The sequence below is a fragment of the Mastomys coucha genome, unplaced genomic scaffold, assembly GCF_008632895.1.
Source record: "Mastomys coucha isolate ucsf_1 unplaced genomic scaffold, UCSF_Mcou_1 pScaffold21, whole genome shotgun sequence".
In the NCBI taxonomy this organism is placed as follows: domain Eukaryota; kingdom Metazoa; phylum Chordata; class Mammalia; order Rodentia; family Muridae; genus Mastomys; species Mastomys coucha.
Window position 1 is genome coordinate 187,865,662 of NW_022196904.1, and position 23,211 is coordinate 187,888,872.

At 49.3% G+C, this 23,211-nt stretch overlaps 1 protein-coding gene across 1 annotated transcript in view; it reads left to right on the forward strand.

The window, feature by feature from the left end:
• The window catches only part of Casp7 (caspase 7), a 37,321-nt gene extending 14,116 nt beyond the window's left edge, over positions 1–23,205 (forward strand). The window contains exons 3-7 of the mRNA XM_031390781.1: positions 15,992–16,128; positions 16,556–16,684; positions 18,883–19,058; positions 19,375–19,504; positions 22,720–23,205. Of these exons, the coding sequence (XP_031246641.1) occupies positions 15,992–16,128; positions 16,556–16,684; positions 18,883–19,058; positions 19,375–19,504; positions 22,720–22,949 (802 nt within the window). The 3' untranslated portion in view covers positions 22,950–23,205. The remainder of the gene's footprint in view (positions 1–15,991; positions 16,129–16,555; positions 16,685–18,882; positions 19,059–19,374; positions 19,505–22,719) is intronic.
• Positions 23,206–23,211: the final 6 nt, after the last annotated feature.

The window sequence follows — 23,211 nt, forward strand, 5'->3', positions numbered from 1 at the left end:
ATTAGGGCATCTCCTTGGAATGGATGTTTGCTCAGTAAACCCTTCGGAAGCTCTCTGTCTTTAGGCTTAATGGACATTCCTGCCTCCTCGGTATTTTTATGAGGTGTCCCTGTTTGCTCAATTCTTACATTTTCATTAGTTTTTTTGTTTTGTTTTGTTTTGATTTTTATCTTTTTGAAACAGGATCTTTCTATTTAGCCTTGGCTGTCCTGGCACTGGCAGTGTAGATCAGTCTGACCTTGAACTCAGAGCGATCCATCTACTTTGCCTCTGGAAGTGTTGGGATTAGAGGCATGCCCTGCCACACCTGCCTGAGAGTAAGATAAAAACCCGTGAAGTCTATTTTCTGTAATTAAACCATTATGTTTCCATAAGGCACAAAGTTCCCTATGTACGTAGGGACACTGCAGTTCACAGTACAGGCTAGTCTTGAATCTGAGTCAGAGTCTCTGTGTTCTCTGGTTTTTCTGCACAGTGCACACATGACAAGACACAGGCAGGCGAACACCGCCCAAAACTCTTCACTCTTCCAATACACTATGCTTTTGACTGTCACCAGTTTCTGGTCTGTATGTGATATTCTTTCTACTATTGCCAAAATGTTTCTGTCCCCCTTCCTGTGTTACACAACTACATATAAAGGGGGTTGTGACTTCAAGAACTGGGTGTTAGGTAAAACACTGTCCCCCTGCCAGGAGGACACCTGTGTATGTAAAAAGCACTTAGGACCCGTAATGTCCCTAAAGTCACTTTGATATTTTTTTTCTAACTTAAGATAGAAATTTTTCATCTACTAAAGTTTCCTTGGCTTTAAAATTACACTTCAGATCCTATAATTCATTATATTACTATGCCCATGTCTTAAGTATTTTTAGAGTTGACAGGGAACAGGGAAGTCACTTGTAACGAGTGTCATAGTTTGGTTGTTTTTTTGTTTTTGTTCTTTGAGATGGTCTTGCTTTGTAGCCCAGGCTAGCCCCTAGATATAGGCGTTCATCACTGTTCCTAGCCCTCAGTGCCATAGAGGCTGAACCAGGATTTGAACCTGTTGCCGGTTTGCCTCTTACCTGACCACTGTTGTACCTTCATAACCCAGGTTCTGGGAGTGCCTTGGGGCTGCAGTGGGAAGCCAGGCCATTTTAGGGCTCCTGGGCGGGGCTAAACCGAAGTGCTTTGGAATTCCCGGAAGTCATTTCGGGGCCTTCCCTAAAGGGTAATTTGATCAGCCACTGCTTTAAAGACAACGCCTGTGCCCCAGAGCTGCCTCAGGCTACACGGGATTGCGGAGAAGAAGGTAGCCTGCAGCAGGGGAGTCAGCAGCAAGCTCGACTGACTGTTGTCTAGCAGTCAGTCAGCTACACAGTGCAGTTCCCAGCCTACCAGCCACACGGGGTTAAAATATCTATCGGTAAGTGTGGCCCAGCACAGTGGTACTTAACACATTGTGAGGGGTTTGGGTTGGTTGGTTTGTTTGTTTGAGCAACGTTTTTTGTAATTTGATTGGACCTAATGCTTCTCAGCATGAACTTTGTAGGTATAAAGTTGTGTCAAGATGTCAGACGGTTGAAATGCCTGGTAGTTGACCTAGAAGTCAGGTATGTGGGACAGAGCAGCCAGACTCCAGGGTGCCTGGTAGGCAGAGAGCAACAGAGCTTTGGTGGCCAAGCCTGTGCCTCCACTTCTACTTGGCCTCCAAAGTTCTGTTGATGAGAGAGAAGTGGAGGAAAGCGGCATCAGATCCAGGGACAGTTGCACTATGGGGGGGGGGGGGGGGGGCATAGAAAGTACATTTTAAATTTATCCCTGACTAGCTTACAAATAACCAAGAATCATACTGTGGTTATTTTATTTGTCCTTGACAATTCCTGGGAATAACCGCTAATCTCCTCTTCTCACTGCTGGCCTGGCTACCTCCCAGCAGTGTGCCTAGACTCTTGCTGTTTCTCCTGGCCATGTGCTCATGGTCTGTCTCCCCACATAGGGGCTTCATCCTCTCCTCCTCATCTCCTCTCTTCTCTCTCTTCTCCAACCTCAACCAGGTCACTCAAAATCCACCTACTTCTAATCTCTCTTGCAGTTGACTGTAGCTAATTTTATTTAACCAGGTTTTAAATCAAGGAGCAAGGTTTACACAACAAAAGCTTGCAAATGTGAGAATTCCCTCCTAGGCCCTGACCTTCTAATACAGAATTTAGCATTACTGTACACAGCAACAGACCAAACAACAGAGGTGTGCAGAATGGACTGCTCGGGACTGATTCCTGGGCAGATCAGTGTTCAGTGATCAGCAGTGACAGGTGGAAGGGCATAGAAAGATCTGTAGATTGATGATAGAAAATAGATCGTAGATAGAGAGATGATAGTGTCTTAGTTACACTATCTATCACTTATTTACAGAAGTGAAGAGAGTTTATTGGAACTGACAGTTCCAGAGTGTGGGGAAGTCCATGACAATCATGGGGAGCTTGGCAGCAGGCAGGGATGGTGCTGTAGCAGTAGCCAAGAGCTTGCATGTTGAGACAGCAGCCATGATGCAGAGAGAGACCTAACTGGGTGTGTCATGGGCTTTTGAGCCTCATCCCCAGTGACACTCCTCCAACAAGGTTGCGCCCCATCCCCCAATCCTTCCCAAACAGTTCCGCCAATTTGGGACCAATATGTGAGATGATGGGGGCCATTCTCATTCAAGTCACCACTGATGGATGGGTGGATGGACAGACAGACAGACAGACAGATGGATAGTAGAGTTATTTGAAGCGGAGTGTGTCTCAGATGCACTGGGCTCCTGACACCTTTCACTTTAACCAGAGTCTTTTTTGCTAAAATGTAACTGTGAGGACCTTATTCTGTGTACTGTCCTGCACAGATCGGAGGTACAGGAACTTCTTCCTACCTTCCCTGTCAACAACCTTGGATTTTGTTTGTTTTTCTTTTCTTTTTTTAAAGATTCATTCATTCATTCATTCATTCATTCATTCAAGTACACTATAGCTGTCTTCAGACACACCAAAAATGGGTATCAGACTCCATTACAAAGGGTTGTGAGCCACCATATGGTTGCTGGGAATTGAACTCAGGACCTCTGGAAGAGCAGTCAGTGTTCTTAACCACTGAGCCATCTCTCCACCCCTGAGGTCCTGTTTGTTTTTCAAGACAGAATTTCTATGTGAAGTCTGGGATGTCCTGGAACTCACTTAGTAGTTCCAGGCTGGCCTCCAACTCAGAAATTCACTTGCCTCTGTGTCCTGAGTGCTGGGATCCAAGGCGTGCACCGCCACCGCCCTACAGTCTCAGGAAATGTGGAAGCCCATCATCATTGGGTGCGGGTGCTCTGGGGAGTGTGGCTGGCCCCTCAGGATATCCCTAGCCCACTGGAACGGTGCCTTCTCTCCCCATCCTCCCTTATCTCAGGCTCCTCATCAGGTAGGATAGTGGCAGCAGATAGTCGCACTCCACAGCTGTCCCTAATTGAGAAATGACTTACCCACTCACTCTCCTTGGAAGGCTGGAAGAGTTCTCAGGGTCGGTGCTGAGAGAAACCTCCTTTTCCCCAAAAGCCTGATGAGTTACGGCCTTCTGGTCCTCTTGCCCTTTTGTGTGGTGGCCACTAGATGGCAGAGCTACATTGTTTTATTCTATTTTGGCCTTTAATAATCCAAACTGTCCTTTACTTAAAGTCCATATATTAAAATGTTTCACTAACTTTCTGATTATTAAAAAGCAATTATGAAACACAGAAAAACGCAACAGGAAAAATACCAAAAATGGTTTTAGGACTTGCAAAGCATGGCTCTTAAGCTCTCCAGAAGAAATCGCTAAGGCAGTCTACATTAAATATGAATCACAGTGATAGCACAAAGCCCGGTGCCCCCCAGGTCCTGAGCGGAGCCCTCTCTGAAGGCAACAGTGACCCTTGATCAGCTGGAGGCCATCAGCTGCACAATGTGAGCCATGCAGCCTCTGCCCTGGCCGTGAGTTAAAGTTGTGTAAAATGCTTGGGCATACCCACAGAAAATAAAATGTAATTGCTGGACATAGGACTCGGAGCCCAGAGAGGCTGGGGAAGGAAGACCCAAGGAGGAACTGGAACTTGAGGATCCAGGGCATCGCCAGGGGGCGCTGGAGGGCAGGCAGGATGAAATGGTCAGGCCTGGCCAGTGATAGAGTCTGCCTAGAAAATTGGGTAAGCCACCAGGGAGGCATGGGATGGTCTTGGTGGAGTGAGCACTGGAAGTCATTAGGGGTCCAAACCAGGAGCAGTCTGCCCACCCATGGAAAACATTGTATTCTAACATGTCACTTGTAAAACCAGAAGCTGGAGTGAAGGTCACACCAGTCAGAATTCAAGAAAACACTGCAGAGTAGTGAACAGACTTCCCCCAGTTGTCTGTCAGTCCCCTAGGCTTCTGTGGCCCTCCCAGTAGTGAACAGACTTCCCCCAGTTGTCTGTCAGTCCCCTAGGCTTCTCTGGCCCTCCCATGTCCCGCATCCCTGGCTGAGAGTCTTCGTGCCCATCTGAGGCAGAGGACGGGAACAGAGGTTGCCTCTTTGAATCGGATAAACTCTCCTTTCTGCAGGCTCGAGTCACATGGCTCTTCCATCCTCCTTCCACTAGGGAGTGTTTAGTAAATGGCACTTGGTTATAATTCTCTTTCCCATCCTGTAGTCTGGGTTTCTCCACTAGCATGTGTTATATATAAACAGCTCCCTATTTAAAAATGTGTTGCTTGTGTAATTATAAGAACGATCAGGTGGCTGCTGCCTTCAGTCAGGGGAGAGGAGGGAAGCTCAGAGGGAACAATGCTTGTAATTAATAGACAAGAAAGAAGAGACCGAACTGTCCCCCATTCCAAAGACTGTGTGCTAAATCAAGCATGCTGGAGCATGTCCCTGTGAGGGCGGAGGCACCCGCTGATCAAAAGATGCCAGGACTGGGCACCCTAAAAGATAGGAACTTTAAATTAAACCCACAGCATTTGGTTTTCAATATAAAAACCTTCTTTTGAGCTCTAGAATACTGGGTGCCTGCGTCCCAGTTTTTGTTTTAAAGTTATAAGATCTGCCGCCGAATTGGGCGCTCAAAGGTCTCCCAAGAATGCCCGTGGAGGTTTGGTGGAACCGGACAGGCTAGTTGAGAGACTGTGGAAACCGCAAGGCCATCTTAACCTCCACTTCTTCATACTCTTCATACGCACTGGGTTGAAGATTTAATAAGGTGACTCAGATCCGGAACGTACCTGATGAGGAAGAGATGCACTCTGGGAGGAAGACCCCCTTCTGAAATGACTCGTGATTTGTCAGTCTCATTTCTGTAGGAAGAAGCAAAGTAAGGTCAGGGAGGTAGAGTATTTATCTCCCCTTGTCATCAGCAGGTCCTCGGTGAAGTCGCGTGCCCAACCATTCATCAACCATATGTCAACCCATACATCAACCATATGTCAGATGTCTCTCACAGCTGCAGACAGAGCTGTTCAGCCACACCTGTCCACTGACACCCAACGGTTCCAGAAGATGGATTTCTCATGCACATGCACACTGTCTGGATAACCACAGCTAAGGGATGATGTGTGGAAGCTGCTATGGTGGGGCTGACAGTGAACCTCCTGTAAAGAGAGCCAGGGTCACCTGTCAGGAGCAGTGAGCACACGTCACCGAAACATAGTCCCAGAGTCCAGAAGCTGTGAGGCCATAGTGCCTGTACACGTGGAACCCACCCAGGCTCTTAGGTTCATGTTCATCCATTGAAGGGAGATATAAAGGAAAGGGAAAGTAAGTTAGGTTTCAAATTGCCGTCGTCTGTTTCCCATGACTATAACAGAGTGCCTGAAATAGGGTCATTCATACAGAGCAGGTTTATTTGGGTCTGTGCTCCTGAGGGACGAGAAGTCTAAGAACAGGACGCTAGCATCCGCCCAGCCTATGTGAGGACAGTGTGCTGCTGTCAGTGTCATAAGAACCGGGTCCCTAGAGAACTGCGTTGTCAACTCTCGGAGGTCCTACCACCTCTTAATAACTTAGTAGTTCTGCTGTTAAAAGTTGGTGTGGGGCAGGACAAAACACATCTACAGGAGAACAGAAATTTAAAATACCACTTGTAAGGGAAAGATAGGGCTGAGCAGAGGACCGGGATCAATGCCCAGAACCTCATGTGGTAGAAGGAGAGAATGGACTCCTGTAAATTGTTCTCTGGCCTCCACAGACATAGCTCTCTCTCTCTCTCTCTCTCTCTCTCTCTCTCTCTGTCTCTCTCTCTCTCTCTGTCTCTCTCTGTCTGTCTGTCTCTCTCTCTTTCTCTTCCTCTCTCCCTCTCTCTCTGACACACACACACACACACACACACACACCCCAGGACTGAAGATAGTGAGCCCTTCGGGGTCCTGCAGTCATCTACACATTACTATCTTCCGCCCTGCCAGTCTGTGGCATTTGAAGACAATTCTCCACACTGTTTCCTCTCCTGAATGACTTGCCTGAAGTCTTCTGATGATCTTTATTGCTGTTGGTCTGTCTCCCCATCCTGGTTTGGTCAGGGAAAGGAAGGAAAGAGACACGTGAAGGTTAGTTAATGTTTGGAGGAAGGAACTTGTTCTTCTCTTTTTAACTCTTGGAATGTATGTTGCTTCCCTGCGTCTGTCCTTCTCACGGTGTGAGAAGGTTGTAAAGAGCTGACTGCCTTGTTCACAGCCGAGGATGGCAGGTGACCACGGGGACATGGTGGCCACCACCCATCACCTGCTTTTCTTTTCAGTGCCCACAACGCTCCCCGAACACTGGGGCAGCTGACAAATAGTTTGTGTCCTGTGCCTTGGGTCCTTCCATGCCTGCCTTTTTCCCAGTTGTATTTGGAAGGTTGCAACTGGAAGTGTGATGGCCTCTGGATCATTTCTTTACACAAACCCCCTAGCAACCTGTCTTCCCAGAAGATGAAGGGACTTTGTAAGCCCTGTCTGTCGTCCTAACCCTAGCCTGACTACCTTTGGAAGAAACCAACCTCACAAGCCCGGATGGACTGGCAGATTCCCCGGGAGTGTTCTTCCTAATGTTGCTCATTTACAAACCAGTGTCGCTTGCAGCCTGGCTCTGGGGTAGACCAGCTGTCCACGTGTGTGAATGTGCTTGTGCAGGCATGCTCATTTAGTCCATTCACAGAGCTCTGCCACACTCTATTCCGTGGACACTCTGCTGGTGGCCATGTCATTCAGCCATCCACTTGCTGCTCATTGTTCGTTCTTGAAGATGGCCTCCTGGCTGCATGTATGTAGAAGTCTGGTCCTCCAACACAGGTCCTTCCCCCTTTGGATCCAGTACTTGTCACTCTGTCCACAGGGAGCTGTCCCTGGGATGTGGGGGCCTCAGTGTGGAGGCTGGTCATTTCTGCCTGTCAGCAGGGAAGCCAGAGGCCAGTGTGACCTTCCCAGCCCCAGCCTGAATGTCCTATGGAAAACTCCAGCAGGCAGCTCACTGCTGATTCAGGCCCGGGCCTTCAGGGCTGCTCCCTGTGCCAGCCTCCTGCTGCCAGCTGAGCACCAACCATGTTGAGTTTTTACTACTACAGAGAAGAAGGCAACTCACTCCCTGTGGTCTCAGGAGGAAGTCTGGTCTTACAGAGGGGACTGCTTCCAGATGGAGACACCAGGTACCTCCCTTCCTGCTCTCCCCATTCAGCACCCTGGCCCGCCTTTACAGTGGTATGAAAAGGCCGTGGGGAAGCCCCTCTGCTGGGATGTTCAAACCATGACTGAACCATTCCCAAAATATTTAGACAAAGCTGCTATGAAAGCCAGAGCCCTGGTTCCAAATGCAACAGCTGTAGGGAGCTGTGTGCCTGCTGATGTGTTTACTGTGTGCTAAGGAAGGCCTGCGGGACAGGCTACTGGGAATCCTATTCAGGGAAGCACTTCAGAAAGTAAATAGGCATGGTTCGTGTGCTTATATCCCCTTGCAAATGGAGAAAGGCATAATTCACGTTTCCAGCAGCTCAGGGGATCTGTAAGAGGATAAAACCTGTATTTATCTACTCCAGTGATGGGGAAAGTTATACTGGCTCCCAGAGTGGGGGTCGGAGCCCGCTGTGTTCTCTGAGGTTTCTCCCTCCCTAGTCAAGCAGGCAGGAGAGTTTTTGGATCCCATAATGTGGTCTGGTAACAGTTGCTGGAGCTTCTTCATGCAGCCCCTTTTATAGAAATAACTCGCAGGGTTTTCATCTTCGTCTTCCTCCTCCTCTTCTTTAAACTCATAAAAATGACTCAGTTGGCCCCACGCTGAAATCTGAGGCTGCAAGAAATGGCTTTGTGCCCGAGAAGCCAGGATAATCCAAATCCTTCCCAGTAATCGATGCTGTGTTATCTGTGTTCCTGGAAGAGTCCTGTGGCTGCCTGGCCTCTGAAGAGAGTGGCACTTGGCTATGTCAGTGGGAAACCAGTACTCAGGAAGGATGGTTACACAGCTGTCCCCTGTCCCCATAGCTGTCCGCCTGTCTCCACCGACTGACTCCAGTGTGACTTGTCTCTTCCCTTGGTGTCAGCAACTTCCTAGGTCGATCTATAGGATGCCATTGTTGGCTGCAAGCTCTCGCTTGTGTGGCCCTAAGTACAGCGATTTAGTGGCCAGATTTTTTTTTTTTAATCTGCAGCCAATTGTGGAACACTCAAGCTTTTAAGAGGATTTAGAACTTTTAATTCACTAGTCTGATTTATCCTGGATTTTGCACTTAAATATGACAGCTGCCAAACAGGAGTCCTGTGTTTCCTGGGAAAGTCTTCTGTGTGTAAAAAGGGCCAAGGAACAGCGAGATCTATCAGCAGAGAATTGACATAGGGAGAGGAAGAGATGGAGGGGTGTGTGTGTGTGTGTGTGTGTGTGTGTGTGTGTGTGTATTATGCATAGAATGGAAAATGACAGAAGGTGGCTTAGAAAATCCTCAACAAGGGGCCTGGATGAAGTGCCTACTGTTCAAGCATAGACCTGAATCCAGATACCAGCACCTGTATACAATCTGGGGCCATTGGCTTATGTTGGTAACCACAGCACTGGGGGTGGAAACAGGCAGATATCCCTGGGCCTTGCTAGTCAGCCGGCCTAGCTGAAAGGGCAAGCTATGGGTTCATTGAAAACTCTGGCCTCAGTAAGTAAATGGGTGGGTGGGTGGGTGGATAGGTAGGTGGGTGGGTGGATGGATGGATGGATGGATGGGTGGGTGGATAGATGGAAGGATGGGTGAGTGGGTGGATGGGTAGATGGATGGTTGGGTAGGTGGATAGATGGGTAGATGGGTGGGTGGATGGATGGGTGGGTGGGTGGGTAGATGGGTGGGTGGATGGATGGGTGGGTGGAATGTGATAAAGAAAGGAAGCAGACATAGACCTGTAGTTTGTATGTGTACTTGCATGGGTGAAGGTGGCAGGACATGCCCACCCTTCTATACACATGTGCAAATAAAAGCCCATGACCAGTTTTATTCTGTGTCTGTCTTTGTCTCTCAGACTTCATGTGGCAATGACTGCTGATTGACTGTGAAACTGGAAAGTAAAGAAAAACCATGCATTTTTTTTTCATAATGAGGAGGACCTCAAGTTGTTCCTGTGCCTTTGTCAGAGAAAGACCCTTGTCCCTTGACCTAGCCTTGGGTTGTGCCCAACACTACTCGGTGGGGTCCAGTCCATATAACTGCAGCCCACATGGTCTAACTCCTTGTTTAGAAAAACTGTAAGTACCTGGGCAAGGATTGGAGCCACATTCAGTCAGTCCTGACTCTGCACTGAGGACATAGCTAATCTGAATCTACCAAAGCTTCTTATGCCTTCCCTGCCCCTGCTGGGGACCTGCTGTCTTCAGGGAGCCAATTAATTAGCATGGTCTCCCAGAGTCCTGGGATATCCGCTTGTCTAGTCAGCTGCTTGGCTGCAGCTGCTGATGTCTAGTAGATGATGTGGCTCCTTTCTAGCTGCTCACAGGAAGGGGCCCCCAAATGTTTTACTAATGACCAGGCAGACTCTGAGATGACATCCTGAGATGACATCAGCAGAGTGGCTTGTCCTGGGGCTCTTTGACAGTGATATTAAAGTGACCTAATGCTCAATTTGCTAACGGTGCTGGGGGACTTCACTTGTGAATTTCACCTATTTTGATGCTGAGAGACACCTTGCAGGCGGCCTGACTACCAGAGGAATGGGGTGAAAGATGGGGGTCATGTAGATAGGCGACCATACAGAGCAGCATACGGGTGTTCTGTCCCACAGCAGAGTATGGGTGGCCACCAGGAACATGGACAGTGTCTTTCCTCTGTCTTGTCTTGATGCCACAGCACAGCTAGGCCCTTTTAGTGATAAACCACAGTAACTCAAAAATGACTGTGACGAGCTGGGCTATAGTGGTGTATGCCTTTAATCCCAGCACTTGGGAGGCAGAGGCAGGGGGATTTCTGAGTTTGAGGCCAGCCTGGTCTACAGAGTGAGTTCCTGGACAGCCAGGGCCACAAAGAGAAACCCTGTCTCAAAAAAAAAAAAAAAAAAAAAAAAAAAAAAAAAAAAAAGACTGTGACGTTTATTTACCTGTAGCCGCAAAGCACACTTTTTGTGCCTTGTGAATATTGACTTGTCGTGAGCTCTGGGTTAGATGATTGGTTCTCTTTACAAAGGAAGGAGTGAAGCAACTTGTGCCTGTGTGATCACACGCCTCCACAGTAGAGCAGGGATTCAAGCCGTCAGTGTGACCCCAGAGTCTCTAACACCAAGGCTGATGTGTAGATATGAACAGAGCTTGCCAGGGAGGGCGCTGGTGTGTGGACTGTGAGGGCGCTGGTGTGTGGACTGTGCCTCTGTTTGGATCCATGCTCCTTGCTGTTGCTGGAACTGGAAAATGTGACTATGATTTAAGATTCTCCCCTTGGAGTTGGAACTGTGGCTCAGCGGTTAGGAGCCCTGGCTGCTCTTCCAGAGGACCTGGCTTTCAGTCTCAGTGCCCACATAACATGGCAGCTCACAACCATCTGTAACTCCAATCCCAGGGAATCTGGTGCCCTTTGTGGCCTCCAATCCCAGGGAATCTGGTGCCCTCTTGTGGCCTCCAATCCCAGAGAATCTGGTGCCCTCTTGTGGCCCCCAATCCCTAACATGGCAGCTCACAACCATCTGTAACTCCAATCCCAGGGAATCTGGTGCCCTCTTGTGGCCCCCAACCCCAGGAAATCTGATGCCTTCTTGTGACCCCCACAAGCACTCCACATATGTATTGCACAGACATATACCCAGGAAAAATGCCCATACACATAAAAATAGTTTTTTAACCCCCCTCCCCTTTGAGGTTGGTCCAGTCGATGGACATGTGCCTGCCCTGTGGGCTACATGTCAGGTAAAGATGTCTGCATGCCTGGGCAATTCTTTTGACCTCATGCCCTGAAGGTTAGAGATTGGAACTGGGAGAAGAAAAGGGGTGAGGAGAAATTGTCTCTGTCTGAAATCCTTTCAAAGTGGTGAGACTCCAAACACAGGAAAGACCCAGGAAAAACAACCGCCCATGGCATACTAAAACCTCAGAAACATTCGCATCTCAGAAGTCAATTCCCTTTGGACATGGAACATTGGGATGGGAGGCTGTGAGTGCGACACCCTCCACTCACCTGAAGTGTGAAGCTGGCCCACGCTGAATGGGATGGATGCTCATCTAGTCAAGCTTGGAGGCACTGGGCATTTATGAGTCCTGGTTTACACTCAGCAGGTGCTGGGATGTGCCCAGGAGTTCAGGGCCAGCCTAGACAACATGTGGAGATGTAGAATCCATACAGGGAGGGGTGGGATTTGGGAGAGAGGAATGGAAAACTTGTTTGCCCTCTGGCAGGACAGATGGTGACTCTGTAATTGAGGTCAGGTACACACTAAATCAAGACCCAGACTAGTGGTGAAACGGGGTGGCGGCCCCAGTGAACCGAAGGGAGGTAGTGTGTGATCTGCGGCACCATGAGACGCCAGGCAGAGGAAAGAGTGATAGCAAGGGCCTGTGGTAAGCACAGGACAGACCAATTCATGGTTGTTTATGGTGAGATGATTGAAAGAAAAATGTGTGGAGGAATGTGGCACCGTCATACATGTGTGGAGGTCAGGCTGTTGACATCTTTCTCAGCATTGGAAACCCACTGGGTAGCTCTGGGTAGGGAACAGACACAATTGGATTTAGCTTTTGTTTAGTCTTAATTGTTTAAAACTCTCCTGGAAGAAGAGTGCAGGAGTGGGTACCCAGAGCCTAGAGACCAATGAGGAGGTAACAGGGCATCAGATTGGGAGAACGTGTGACCTGGGCTGTGGCCAGCTGTCAGGATTGCTGTGTACAGAGACATAAGACTGATGGGCAGCTGGGCAAGGCATGAGCCCACTGTGGCTCCCGTGGCTCTTGCTGTACTCCGAGAGCCTCATGAGCCGTCACTGCACGTGTCTGAGCCTGTGAAGGGGGGCTCTGTACAGGATCAGACCAGAAACGAAACCGCAGGGGCCTTTGGGAGTCTAGAATGGACTACATACTGAGACCTGACTCATCTTAAATTCTCCTCTTGTTTTTATTTATGCGTATGTGTTTGTGCTTGTCTCTGTGATCACACATGTGTACTGTATAGTGTAGTCCAGAAGAGGGCATCCAATTCCCTGGAACAGAAGTTACAGACGATTGTGAGCCACCTGACTTGGGTGTTGGGAACCAAAGTTGAGTCCTGTAGAACAGCAATCATGGTTATCCACCGTGGAGCATCTCTACAGCCCCCGGTCGTTAGCATTGTTAATTACCGTGTGTGGAGCATCTCTACAGCCACCTGGTCATCATTTTTGGGGAACAGTGAAACAATAGGAAGCACCCACAGTCCTCCCCGTCCTCACCTTTGCTCACCCTTCCTCTGGCTTCGCTCAGTCTCTGCCAGCCTGTTATCTGGACTTCATAGGCCACGGGTGGAAAAACAGTGACCAAAAAATTCTCATTTTAACTACTTGTGAGAGACTGACACTATGACTGTCCCTAAATGGCCAGGGGGATAGCTGAGAAACTAATTTGTACCAATGTGGCAGCTATCCCCACAGTTTCGAAGGGATGGTAGGTAGGCATGAAACGGAGAAAAAAATCAGAAAAGAGGTTCCCCAAACCACAGCGCTCTTAGATGGCAGGCGACATTTTCAGACTCATCCATGCAGATGCATGTGTACAGCAGCCCCTGGGCGATCCTCCATCCTCCTTTTTTTCCTGGCTCATTCTTGATGCCCCACAACGGTTACTTACTGCTTCACCGGTGCCCTGTTCTGTACTGTAAGCTGATTCCAGCATTTGCTTACGCAGAGCCAGCTCTTCTCAGAAAGGTAAATGTAATGGAGTTGAATGGATAATCACCCTCTGGTGTACATCTGTGGTCTGGGCAGATCTGGCTTTAACAGAAAACTATCTAGGCTACAAGGAACGATTAATACTGACTGACCCAAATCTGTAAGAGGAAGAGATTTAAGTTCGTTTTGAAAAATAACAGTTTATGGTTGATGGGATGGCTCAGTGGGTGAAGGTGCTTGCCACGGAGCCTGGTGGCCCAAGCTTGACTGGAGGAGAGAAGCAATTCCTACAAATTGTCCTGACCTCCACACCTATAACATGGCATGCGCACATGCATGCGTGCGCGCGTGTGCACATGCAGACACACACACACACACACACACACACAGACTAAATAAGTGTAATTTTAATTTTTTTGAGGAGTTCAATGTAGGGACAAGTTTGGGGAGGGAATTACCTCAGCCTCCCTTCTGAGATACTTGCAGGGATTAGAACTGTACATCACTTGCAACGCAGTTTTTAGGTACTTTTTAGAACCTGTGTTACTGTGTTTACGTATGGGTGTCGTTATTCCCAAATCTTGTTCCTTTTTTTTTAACTGAATGAATAACTGTTTTATTAAATGATGAGGTAATGATCCAGAATGTTCTGTTCTTACAGAGTCAGAGGCCTTCGCTTTCCCATGTAACATTTTCCCCAGCCCCTTTTTCTTATAAAAGATGCTTGCCGGTTTTGTTTTGCACATTCCTGGGGATCGTAATGGCATAAGAGCCACAACATGCCTGAGACATGGCTGTCATCCCAGCAGTTGTAGGGCTTTTAAAATGACATGTAATGTACGGGGGGGTGGGGGGGAGTTGTTGGAGCAGGGCACATGTGCGTAAATGCATGTACACATGCCATGGCATGCGTGTGGAGATCAGAGGACATCCTGCTAGCGTCAGTTCTACCACTGGAGTCCGGGGGTCTGGCTAGCCTCTCACCGTAGAATTCTCTCCACAGAAGGTGGAGATTGAGTTGTGCCTCTTAAAGGGTATTCCTGAGTCAAGTGTTCTCCAGTCTGTGGGCCATCCTGCCACCTGCACAGTCCCCAGATGGCCTTCAGATAGCTGTAGGGTGCAGGAATGTGCCCTAAAATGAAGTTGAAGTGCTAGATTTCCCTCCTGCCTTAAGTTTTCTCTCATTCTCTTCACATCCTGGCTCTTTCCAAGGCCTCACAGAGAACACCAGCTCAAGCCAGTCCAGAGCCGCCTTGTTGAGGGTTACTGGGTCCTGTTTACAAAAGGTCTGGGATTGCGCACCAGCTTCCTCAATTTAAGTTGAGAGGTGAGGGAGCCCTGCCCTGGATTTCAGTGTGAAAGGCAGTGTTTGTTCAAACACGGAGCTGTGTAGAGGAAGCACACCGGGAGGCTGGCTCCCGAAGAGTGCAACCCAGCCGGAGCTGCACGTGCCCTTGGCCGTGGCAGTTCCCGCTGATCCCATGAAGCCCCTGTGTGCCTTTGCTCAATAGTGCTGTAGTTGTTTGGAGGATGCAGAAAGGCTAAAGTTCTTTTAAAAACCACTGCTCCCCCCCCCCATTAATATAAGTACCATTGAAATATTCGTCCATAGAGAAGGTATGTACACACGGGAATTTTTGCAGACATATGTCTATAACTGTCACCAGTCCATACAAAACATACAGGGGTGGGAGAGAAGGCGGCTCAATGGGTAAAGATCTTGCTTGCAAGTCTAAGGACTTGAGCTCTGGTCCCGGCACCCACAGAAAAGTTAGACACGGCAGTGAGCATCTGCAACCCAGGCACTGGTTGGCAGTTGAGATGGTGAATCCAGGCGGCTCACTGGTAGCCCTATCTAGCTGAAACTGCAAGCTCCATGTTCATGGAGAGAACCTGTCTTTTAAAAAAGGTGAAAAGCATTGCAGAAGACATCTGATGATGATGGTATCCACGGGTACACACCGGTGAGCACACTCATACACATGCATGCACACATGTATGTACCACATACATACACATACCACATTGTTTTATAAAGGGAAAAGAAATAGTATTGGCCTTCCTCTGGTTCCTCCAGACTTTCAGTGTGAGGTGCTCGAGTGTGCATGTAGTCGTTTGTGTACCGGCTCTTGGCTGTGCTCCGTTTGTGATGTCCGCCCATGTGCCGCATGCTGCCTTGACTCATTCAGTCTCTGTTTTACCTGTTACCTGAATATTCCTCTGTTCAGCCTTACGTAAACAGGACTATGGGGTAATTCCTGTCTGGGACGTGGTCAACAGTGTAGTCCTGTCTTTCAGGAAACCTTTGCCTGATCCAAGGGGTTGTTCTGCCGTGCAGTTTGTGTTTGAGAATGCTTAGTGTACAGTTTGTGTTTGTGAATACCTAGTGTGTCCTGCCAGCCTTACACAGTGGACACTCCAGTAGATCCCCACAGCCCTGCGAGTTCATGCTGGCAGACACTGAGCCGTCCATCTCACTGTGGCCACTCTGGGGAGCGTACTGCGCGCAGTCACTGCGATTTGCATTTTCTGACGTCTATTGAAATTTACCCTGGAGCCTGTTCCATTTAAACATGACAGTTAAACAGAACCATCTGTCCACCTTGGGTCTTCAGTTCACAGATACCATGGCTTCCCCGAGTACACAGCTGCCCGGACTGCTTCCACGGCCTCTAACTGACTTTCTGTAACCCAAGGAAAAAGAAGAGAAATGCCTCTGCGTGCCCCGTCAGGACCAACCGGGACCGGGTGCCCACTTACCTATACCGCATGGATTTCGAGAAGATGGGCAAATGCATCATCATAAATAACAAGAACTTCGACAAGGCGACAGGTGGGTGAGGGGCTGGGCCTCCTGACCCTCCCACCTTCTCCACATTGTACCAGACAGTCATCAGAGGGCGGCTGTGCCAGCGGCTTTCCATGTCCAGGAGAGAGGGGTGCAGAGGATTTTCAGTCTGAGGCCCCACCCTATACTGTGGGAGCCTGCCTGAGTTACTTTCCTGTTGTTGGGATAAGATGGCTTTTTTTCTTGGGTGGGTGTAGATCGTGTGACATGGGTAGCCAGTACTGACCATCCCAACACCTTGAGGAAGCTCACCTCGAGTGGAGCCTGGCTCCTTTGCATTTTGCCTCTGGTCTCACATCCTGAACGCTGTGGTTTCTGCTTCAGGGATCGTTACTGGAGCCCACACGGCACCTGGTCTGACTGGAGTCTGTTCTCAGCGTTGCTCACCCTACTCCTTGCCTTACCCCCACAGGTATGGACGTCCGCAATGGGACAGACAAAGACGCAGAGGCCCTCTTCAAGTGCTTCCGAAGCCTGGGTTTTGAAGTGACCGTCCACAATGACTGCTCTTGTGCGAAGATGCAAGATCTGCTTAGGAAAGGTGAGTGTGAGCTGCCCTTGTCTGTCCCAGCCCAGGCACCTAGAGGAACAGGGTCTCGGCTCTAGAATGTCAGCCGCGGACAGACCACATTGTAATTGTGTGGATAGACAGGGTGAGAGAAAGACTGGAGAGTAAATTAGGGACCAGACCAGACTCCAAGAGCTGTGCCGACCTCCCAAAGAGATGTGTTTACTGTACACGAGGCCTCTCCAGCCTTTGAACATAGTGACATTTCATTGACACCTGCAAAGCTCATACTCATGCACCGTGTAGCGTTACAGAGTCAGTCCTAGAAGAACGAGGTGAGTTTCCCACTTTGTATTGAGCCTGAGTCCATAGCTGTCCTGCGGCACAGGCTGCCCACAATCATGAGTTGGATGTGCCTTAAAGGATGCCACTTGGGTAATCTCACACCTGGGGCATGTGACTGAAAGTAGAATCCTACCTGCTCATTGACAGGGAGCGCCAGACAGCAGGGAACCAGCTCTCCTTAACTACAGATCTGAAAAGGGGAGATTTGAGGTGCCTTTTCTCCTTTTAATTGACTTCTTGGGGCCCAAGAGATGGCTCACCGATGAAGAGTGTGGACCGTGCTGCTCTTGCAGAGGTCTCAATTTGCTTCTCAGCACCCATGTTGGATGGCTCACGACCACTGGGAACTCCAGCTCCTGATGATCAGATGCCCTCTTCTGGCTTCTGCAGGCACATGCGTGCATGCATGCGTGTGTGTGCATGTGTGCGTGCGTGCATGCACACAAACAGACACACACAGACACAGAAACACACAGAGTTAGAGAGCGAAATATTAATATAAATCACATAAAGTGCCTGTATGAGTGTCAGCACACAGGAGGTACGCCTGAAATGGCTGTTTATGGTATCAGCTAGTAGGTTGGCCAGTGTCATGGGCATAAACAGGCTGAAGTCAGGCCAGTCAGCTGCGTTCTCCTAATCCCTGTACTGACAGCAGTCTGATACTTTTCCGTATTAACTTTCGAGTTTACATGCAGAGTAATGGGTTTCACGTTTGCACATCATCGTGTTCTCACGACTCCCACTCTGCCCCATGGTCCCCTGCCCCTCTCTCTGCTCTCTCCCCTCCCCGTTAATGTCTCTGCTCCCTTCTCTTGAAACCCTTTCAAGTTCTGTAACTGATGTACATACACTTACACTCTTGCACACACATACATGCTTGCATACTGCTGTACACAAGAGGAAACGTGGGGTTTTGTGTTTGAACTGGCTAGTTTCCCTTAACACGTGATTTCCGGTTGTCAGTTTTCCTGGTTATGTCATGATTGCAGTTTTCTTTATGGCCGACGAAACTCCATTGTACATATAAACACACTTGCTGTATCTACTTTCTGTTGATGGCTCGTTCTGCCCCCTAGCTACTGTGACTTGTACAACTATAAACAACATGGATATGCATGCATGCCCGTGGCATGCCAACTTAGGGTCCTTCCCGTGCGGATTCGGTTTCTTGTTGTGATTAAGTTACATGTAATACAAAGTCACTGTCTTAATCATTTTAAAGAGAACAGTTCAGCAGAGTTAAACACACTCACCTTGTTAGAATTCTTTTCGCCTTCCATGACCAAAACAACCTACCTCCTAGCCACTCGCTGTTCCCCCTCCCCCTCCCCCTCCCCCACTTCTCCTTTCCCCTGGGAACTTGTTTTCTGGGACCAGCGTATTCCCCGTGGCCTAACATTTTCTTTTCTTCAACAAATGCTTGCATGGTGCTTCAAGTGCATCTCCCTTGAAAAGCGGTAGCTGCTGCTGGGCGACAGGGAGCACACTTTAATCCCAGCACTCCGGAAGCAAAGGCAGACTGAGTTAGAGACCACCCTGGCCTTCATAGCAAGGTCTGTGAATGTTTAAGAGCTGCTGCAACTGCCTCTTTATAGAGAGAGAAGAAAATGGAGGTTAACTAACCTCTGCTGCCACAGAACCAGCCCACAGCGCAGCTGCGTTCCTCTGTTCCCCAGTGTCCTCTAGTGGCTATTGTGGGGTGTCTGGGTTCTGTCTGAGAGAAATTCTAGGATTCTCCCCCACCAGTCCACAGTCTCTGCCAAGGTGGCCCAGCCCAGTGCTTTGAAAGGGCCCCCCCATACCATGCTCTCCCCGACCCCAAACGATCATGTTTCTGGAGCCCATCCCTGAACATTCATTGTAGATTGATTGCTTCCTTACAGCCTCTGAGGAGGACCACAGCAACTCAGCCTGCTTTGCCTGCGTCCTGCTGAGCCACGGAGAAGAGAATCTGATTTACGGGAAAGATGGCGTGACACCCATAAAGGATCTGACAGCTCATTTTAGGGGAGACCGATGCAAAACCCTGTTAGAGAAACCCAAACTCTTCTTCATCCAGGTGCTTTTGGGGGCCAGTGGGCTGGTGTGTGGGAAAAGTTAACAGTGCAGGGGTGGTGTTATCTGTACAAATCAATGTGCCCTTTCCCTGGGGTATGCAAACTGGGGCCAGGGCTTCCTGCCCAGAAACGGTTGGCACCGGCACTTGCTGTATTTCTGTAAGGCTTCGATTTGTAATTTGACTCGGCCTGGGTGCTTATCTGCTCATCAGTGGGCCACTGGGCTCCTGGTGTGCCAGGCAGGGCTCCTGGGCACAGCAGGGAACTGCACAAGCAGGTTCCACTGTAGTCCATTCGAGCTCTACTTTCATGTTTTAGGCATGCCGAGGGACGGAGCTTGATGACGGGATCCAGGCTGACTCGGGGCCCATCAACGACACCGATGCTAATCCCCGGTACAAGGTCCCCGTGGAAGCTGACTTTCTCTTTGCTTACTCCACCGTTCCAGGTACCCTGTCCACTGTCTGCTGACCTTACCAATCCACGGTCCTCCATCCACGGGCAGGTGTGAGGGCTGTATCGGTCTCCTGGTGCTACAATCATTAATTAGAGTTTTTAGCACCCCTAACTCAAACCGTCTCAAGATTTGAAACCAAGTGTCAGTATCCCACTCAGAAGTTTGGATGCCGGAGCATTTCAGATACCATATTTCCTTGCTAGAAATGCCCAACCAAGGGGACCTGGCTTGGTGGGTGAGCTACTTGCAGTTCAAGCATGAGGACCCAAGACTGAATCCCCAGCATCTGTGTAAGAGCCAGACAGAGCTCTGTGTGCGGTTATCCCAGCTCTGGGTGTTTAGATAAAGGAGAATCCTAGAGGCTCACTGGCTTGCTACTCCAGCCGGGTTGGCAAGCTCCAAATTCTGACAGACTCCGTCTCGAAAACTAAAGCTTTAGGCTGGGACCGTGGCAGGTACCTCGCAGTGCCAGGAGCGAGTGTGGTTTCTTGTTATTTACCAGCCCCGGGTTTGCCTGAGTCTGTTAGTACAAGCCTTCTCTTTGTTAGGCATAGACCGACCCCTCGTTGAGTGAGAATTCCCCCAGCTGTAGGACTTTCAAAAAGGCTTGGTGCAGAGGTATTAGTTCCAGGAAATGAGTCAGTGTATCTGGGGAAAAAAAACAAAAACCAAACAAACCCAGCTCTGGCAGGCTCTCCAGATGGCTTCTGTGAGCATGCTAAAGTCACACTTTAAGCACTGTAAAGGGTAGAGAGCTCGTTGGTCTTCTGCTCTGAGGAGCTTGGCAGACATCCGTGTGAGTAAAGCCAGTATGGAGCTGTCTCTGCTCAGAGAAGGCCTGGAGGAACTCAGGGAGGAGGGCAAACGCCTCCATGGGGGCCAATAAGAACGCTTTCTTTAAAAGTTACTGCCATGAGCCGGGTGGTGGTGGTACACGCCTTTAATCCCAGCACTTGGGAGGCAGAGACAGGCAGATTTCTGAGTTCGAGGCTAGCCTGGTCTACAGAGTGAGTTCCAGGGTGGCCAGGGGTACACAGAGAAACCCTGTCTCGAAAAAAATAAAAAAAGTTACTGCCATGACTGACTGCTTAATTCAGTCCTCAGTCTGGATTAGGTCTAATGCCCAGTGCATTTGCTAGACAAGACCGAGTGGATCACAGATGTGTCAGTTGTCTCGGCTTGACAGACATCCCTTTCTGGGCCAACTGGTCTCAAAGAGGACTCTCTTCCTGCTTCATAAATGGCTGCCTTCTTCCTCTGTCCTCACATGGCAGAGAAAACACAGAAAAAAAAAAAAAAACAAACAGGAAGAGTTCTGACATATCTTTGCATAAAGACACTAATCCTACTACATCAGGGACCCACCCCTCTGACCTCACTAACTTAAATCCGTGAAGGCGGTCATACTGGAGACTAGGACCTCAACATATAAGCTGGAGGCTGGGGGTGCAGCACAGGTCAGTCTACAGCTCCACGTGTGGCGGCACATAGAAAGGTCAGGCCTCGGCAGTACACAAAGGAGCCTCTTATCGTGGACTGGGTGTGCTGCCAAGCAGCCTCGTTTGCCCTGATAAAGAAATACAAGGAAAATGTTTCCGGGTGAGGAGTCACAGGATGGTTATCTGCACTGTTCAGATGTTACCTGGGAGGCCCTAGAGGTCAGACATATGAGCACAAGCCCGGGGACATGGTAGTGCGTGTGTCCATATGCACATCCCTACATATCCAAATGTACAGCCAACCAGGCCACTGGGTTGAATGACACCTGCAGACAGGTGCATTGTTGTGTGACTAACTACCCATCAGCCCCTGGCTTGTGCTGGTGGCTGCTAGTGTGTGCACTGAAGACAAGAATTCTAGCTGGGCGGTGGTGGCACGGCACTTGGGAGGCAGAGGCAGGCGGATTTCTGAGTTCGAGGCCAACCTGGTCTACAGAGTGAGTTCCAGGATAGCCAGGGCTACACAGAGAAACCCTGTCTCAAAAAAAAAAAAAATTCTAAGGACACTATAGCCTACTGTGTGCCACTGCTGACTGAACCCTTGTGGCATACATAGTGGTAAGGATAATGGCGATGCTGGTCCAGTTCTCACCCTCCTGGGTCTGGACCTCTCGGCAGGATGTAGCAACTGTGCAGATTAGCATGTAAGCTGAATTCAGCTTTGTGTTAGCTCTTGCTGCCAGTGAACCGAGAGCCATGCACTCTCCCCTCTCCCTGGGTGCAGTGGCCCACGTTCTTGCTGCTTAGGCAAAGACATCAGACTGCATGGTGGCCACCTTTAAAGAGTCACAAACAAAGGCAATCCTTTCACCAAGATGTCTATCCCAAGATAATGAACAAAACTCCACATGGCGTTGCTGTGACCTGTGGATCTTGTTCAACTTGGTGACCTGGTGAGGCTGGACATGGACTGTCTGTCTCTCTAGGCTCAGATCTGATCTCTGTCCTTCAGGGGTTCCCAGGTAACCGTGATGTCATGTAGCTGTGCGTTCTCTGCCAGCCATGAGAAGCGCCGTGGGGAGCTCAAGCTTCCCTTTCTGCCTACCGTGATGTCATGTAGCTGTGCGTTCTCTGCCAGCCATGAGAAGCGCCGTGGGAAGCTCAAGCTTCCCTTTCTGCCTGGCTTTCCCAGTTGGAAGCAACAGTTTTAGATTCCCTCAGAGTCAAAGATGGCGGGAAGTCACAGAGGGAGGGAGCCACTCTGCCCTGTTATGAGTAAAGCTAGCTGCTTTTGTGAGTCCCCAGGCTCCCTGGGACCTGCTCCTCCTTGTCAGCCATTCCTTCCTTAGCACCTAGGTCAGCTGAGGTGTTCCCACCCTTGTAAGACATTTGGGTCAGGTCACAAATCGGCTTTTTTACCAGACACCTTGTGTGGTCCATGAGAAGCTCAGTCTAACAGTGCCTGCTATCCTAGACCAGGAGTCTCTCCTGCCTCTCACCCTAAAGCAGCCAGAAGCACTTGCCTCCACAGCTCTTCAGCAGGCTCCACCCCTGTTCTTCATCTCCTGACAGTAAACACACCCAGAAGATCTCTTTGGTTTTTCTAACTCTGTTCCCTGGGCCTGGGCCAGAAAGTAGAGCTCACTCCAGAAAGGTGGTGAGGTGCTGTAAGGTGTGACGTATGCTCCCCTCCCTAGGGGACTCTCCCGTACCTCACTCTCCACCCCCCTTCTCCCCTCTCCCCTCCTCCTCTCCCTCTCTCTGAAGGTTATTACTCATGGAGGAACCCAGGAAAAGGCTCCTGGTTTGTGCAGGCCCTCTGCTCCATCCTCAACGAGCACGGTAAGGACCTGGAGATCATGCAGATCCTGACCAGGGTGAACGACCGGGTGGCCAGGCACTTCGAGTCCCAGTCTGACGATCCGCGCTTCAACGAGAAGAAGCAGATCCCGTGTATGGTGTCCATGCTCACAAAAGAGCTCTACTTCGGCCGTTGACCACCCTTCAGCTGAGAACTACTGTCGGTCACTGATGAATCCAGTTTTTATTTCATTTTTGTTTTGATGTTCTCACAATATCCAGAAATGTTAAGGGTTTTAATTTCAGGGAAGTATATTGATTCAGCAGGGAGGAAGTTCTCTGGCAACGTCTGATATTCTGGGTTTCCAGGTTTTTTTTTTTGTTGTTGTTGTTGTTCAATAACTCTGTTCATCCGATGACTTCACACTCTTTCTTTAAGGTTGATTTCCTGTTTCTGTT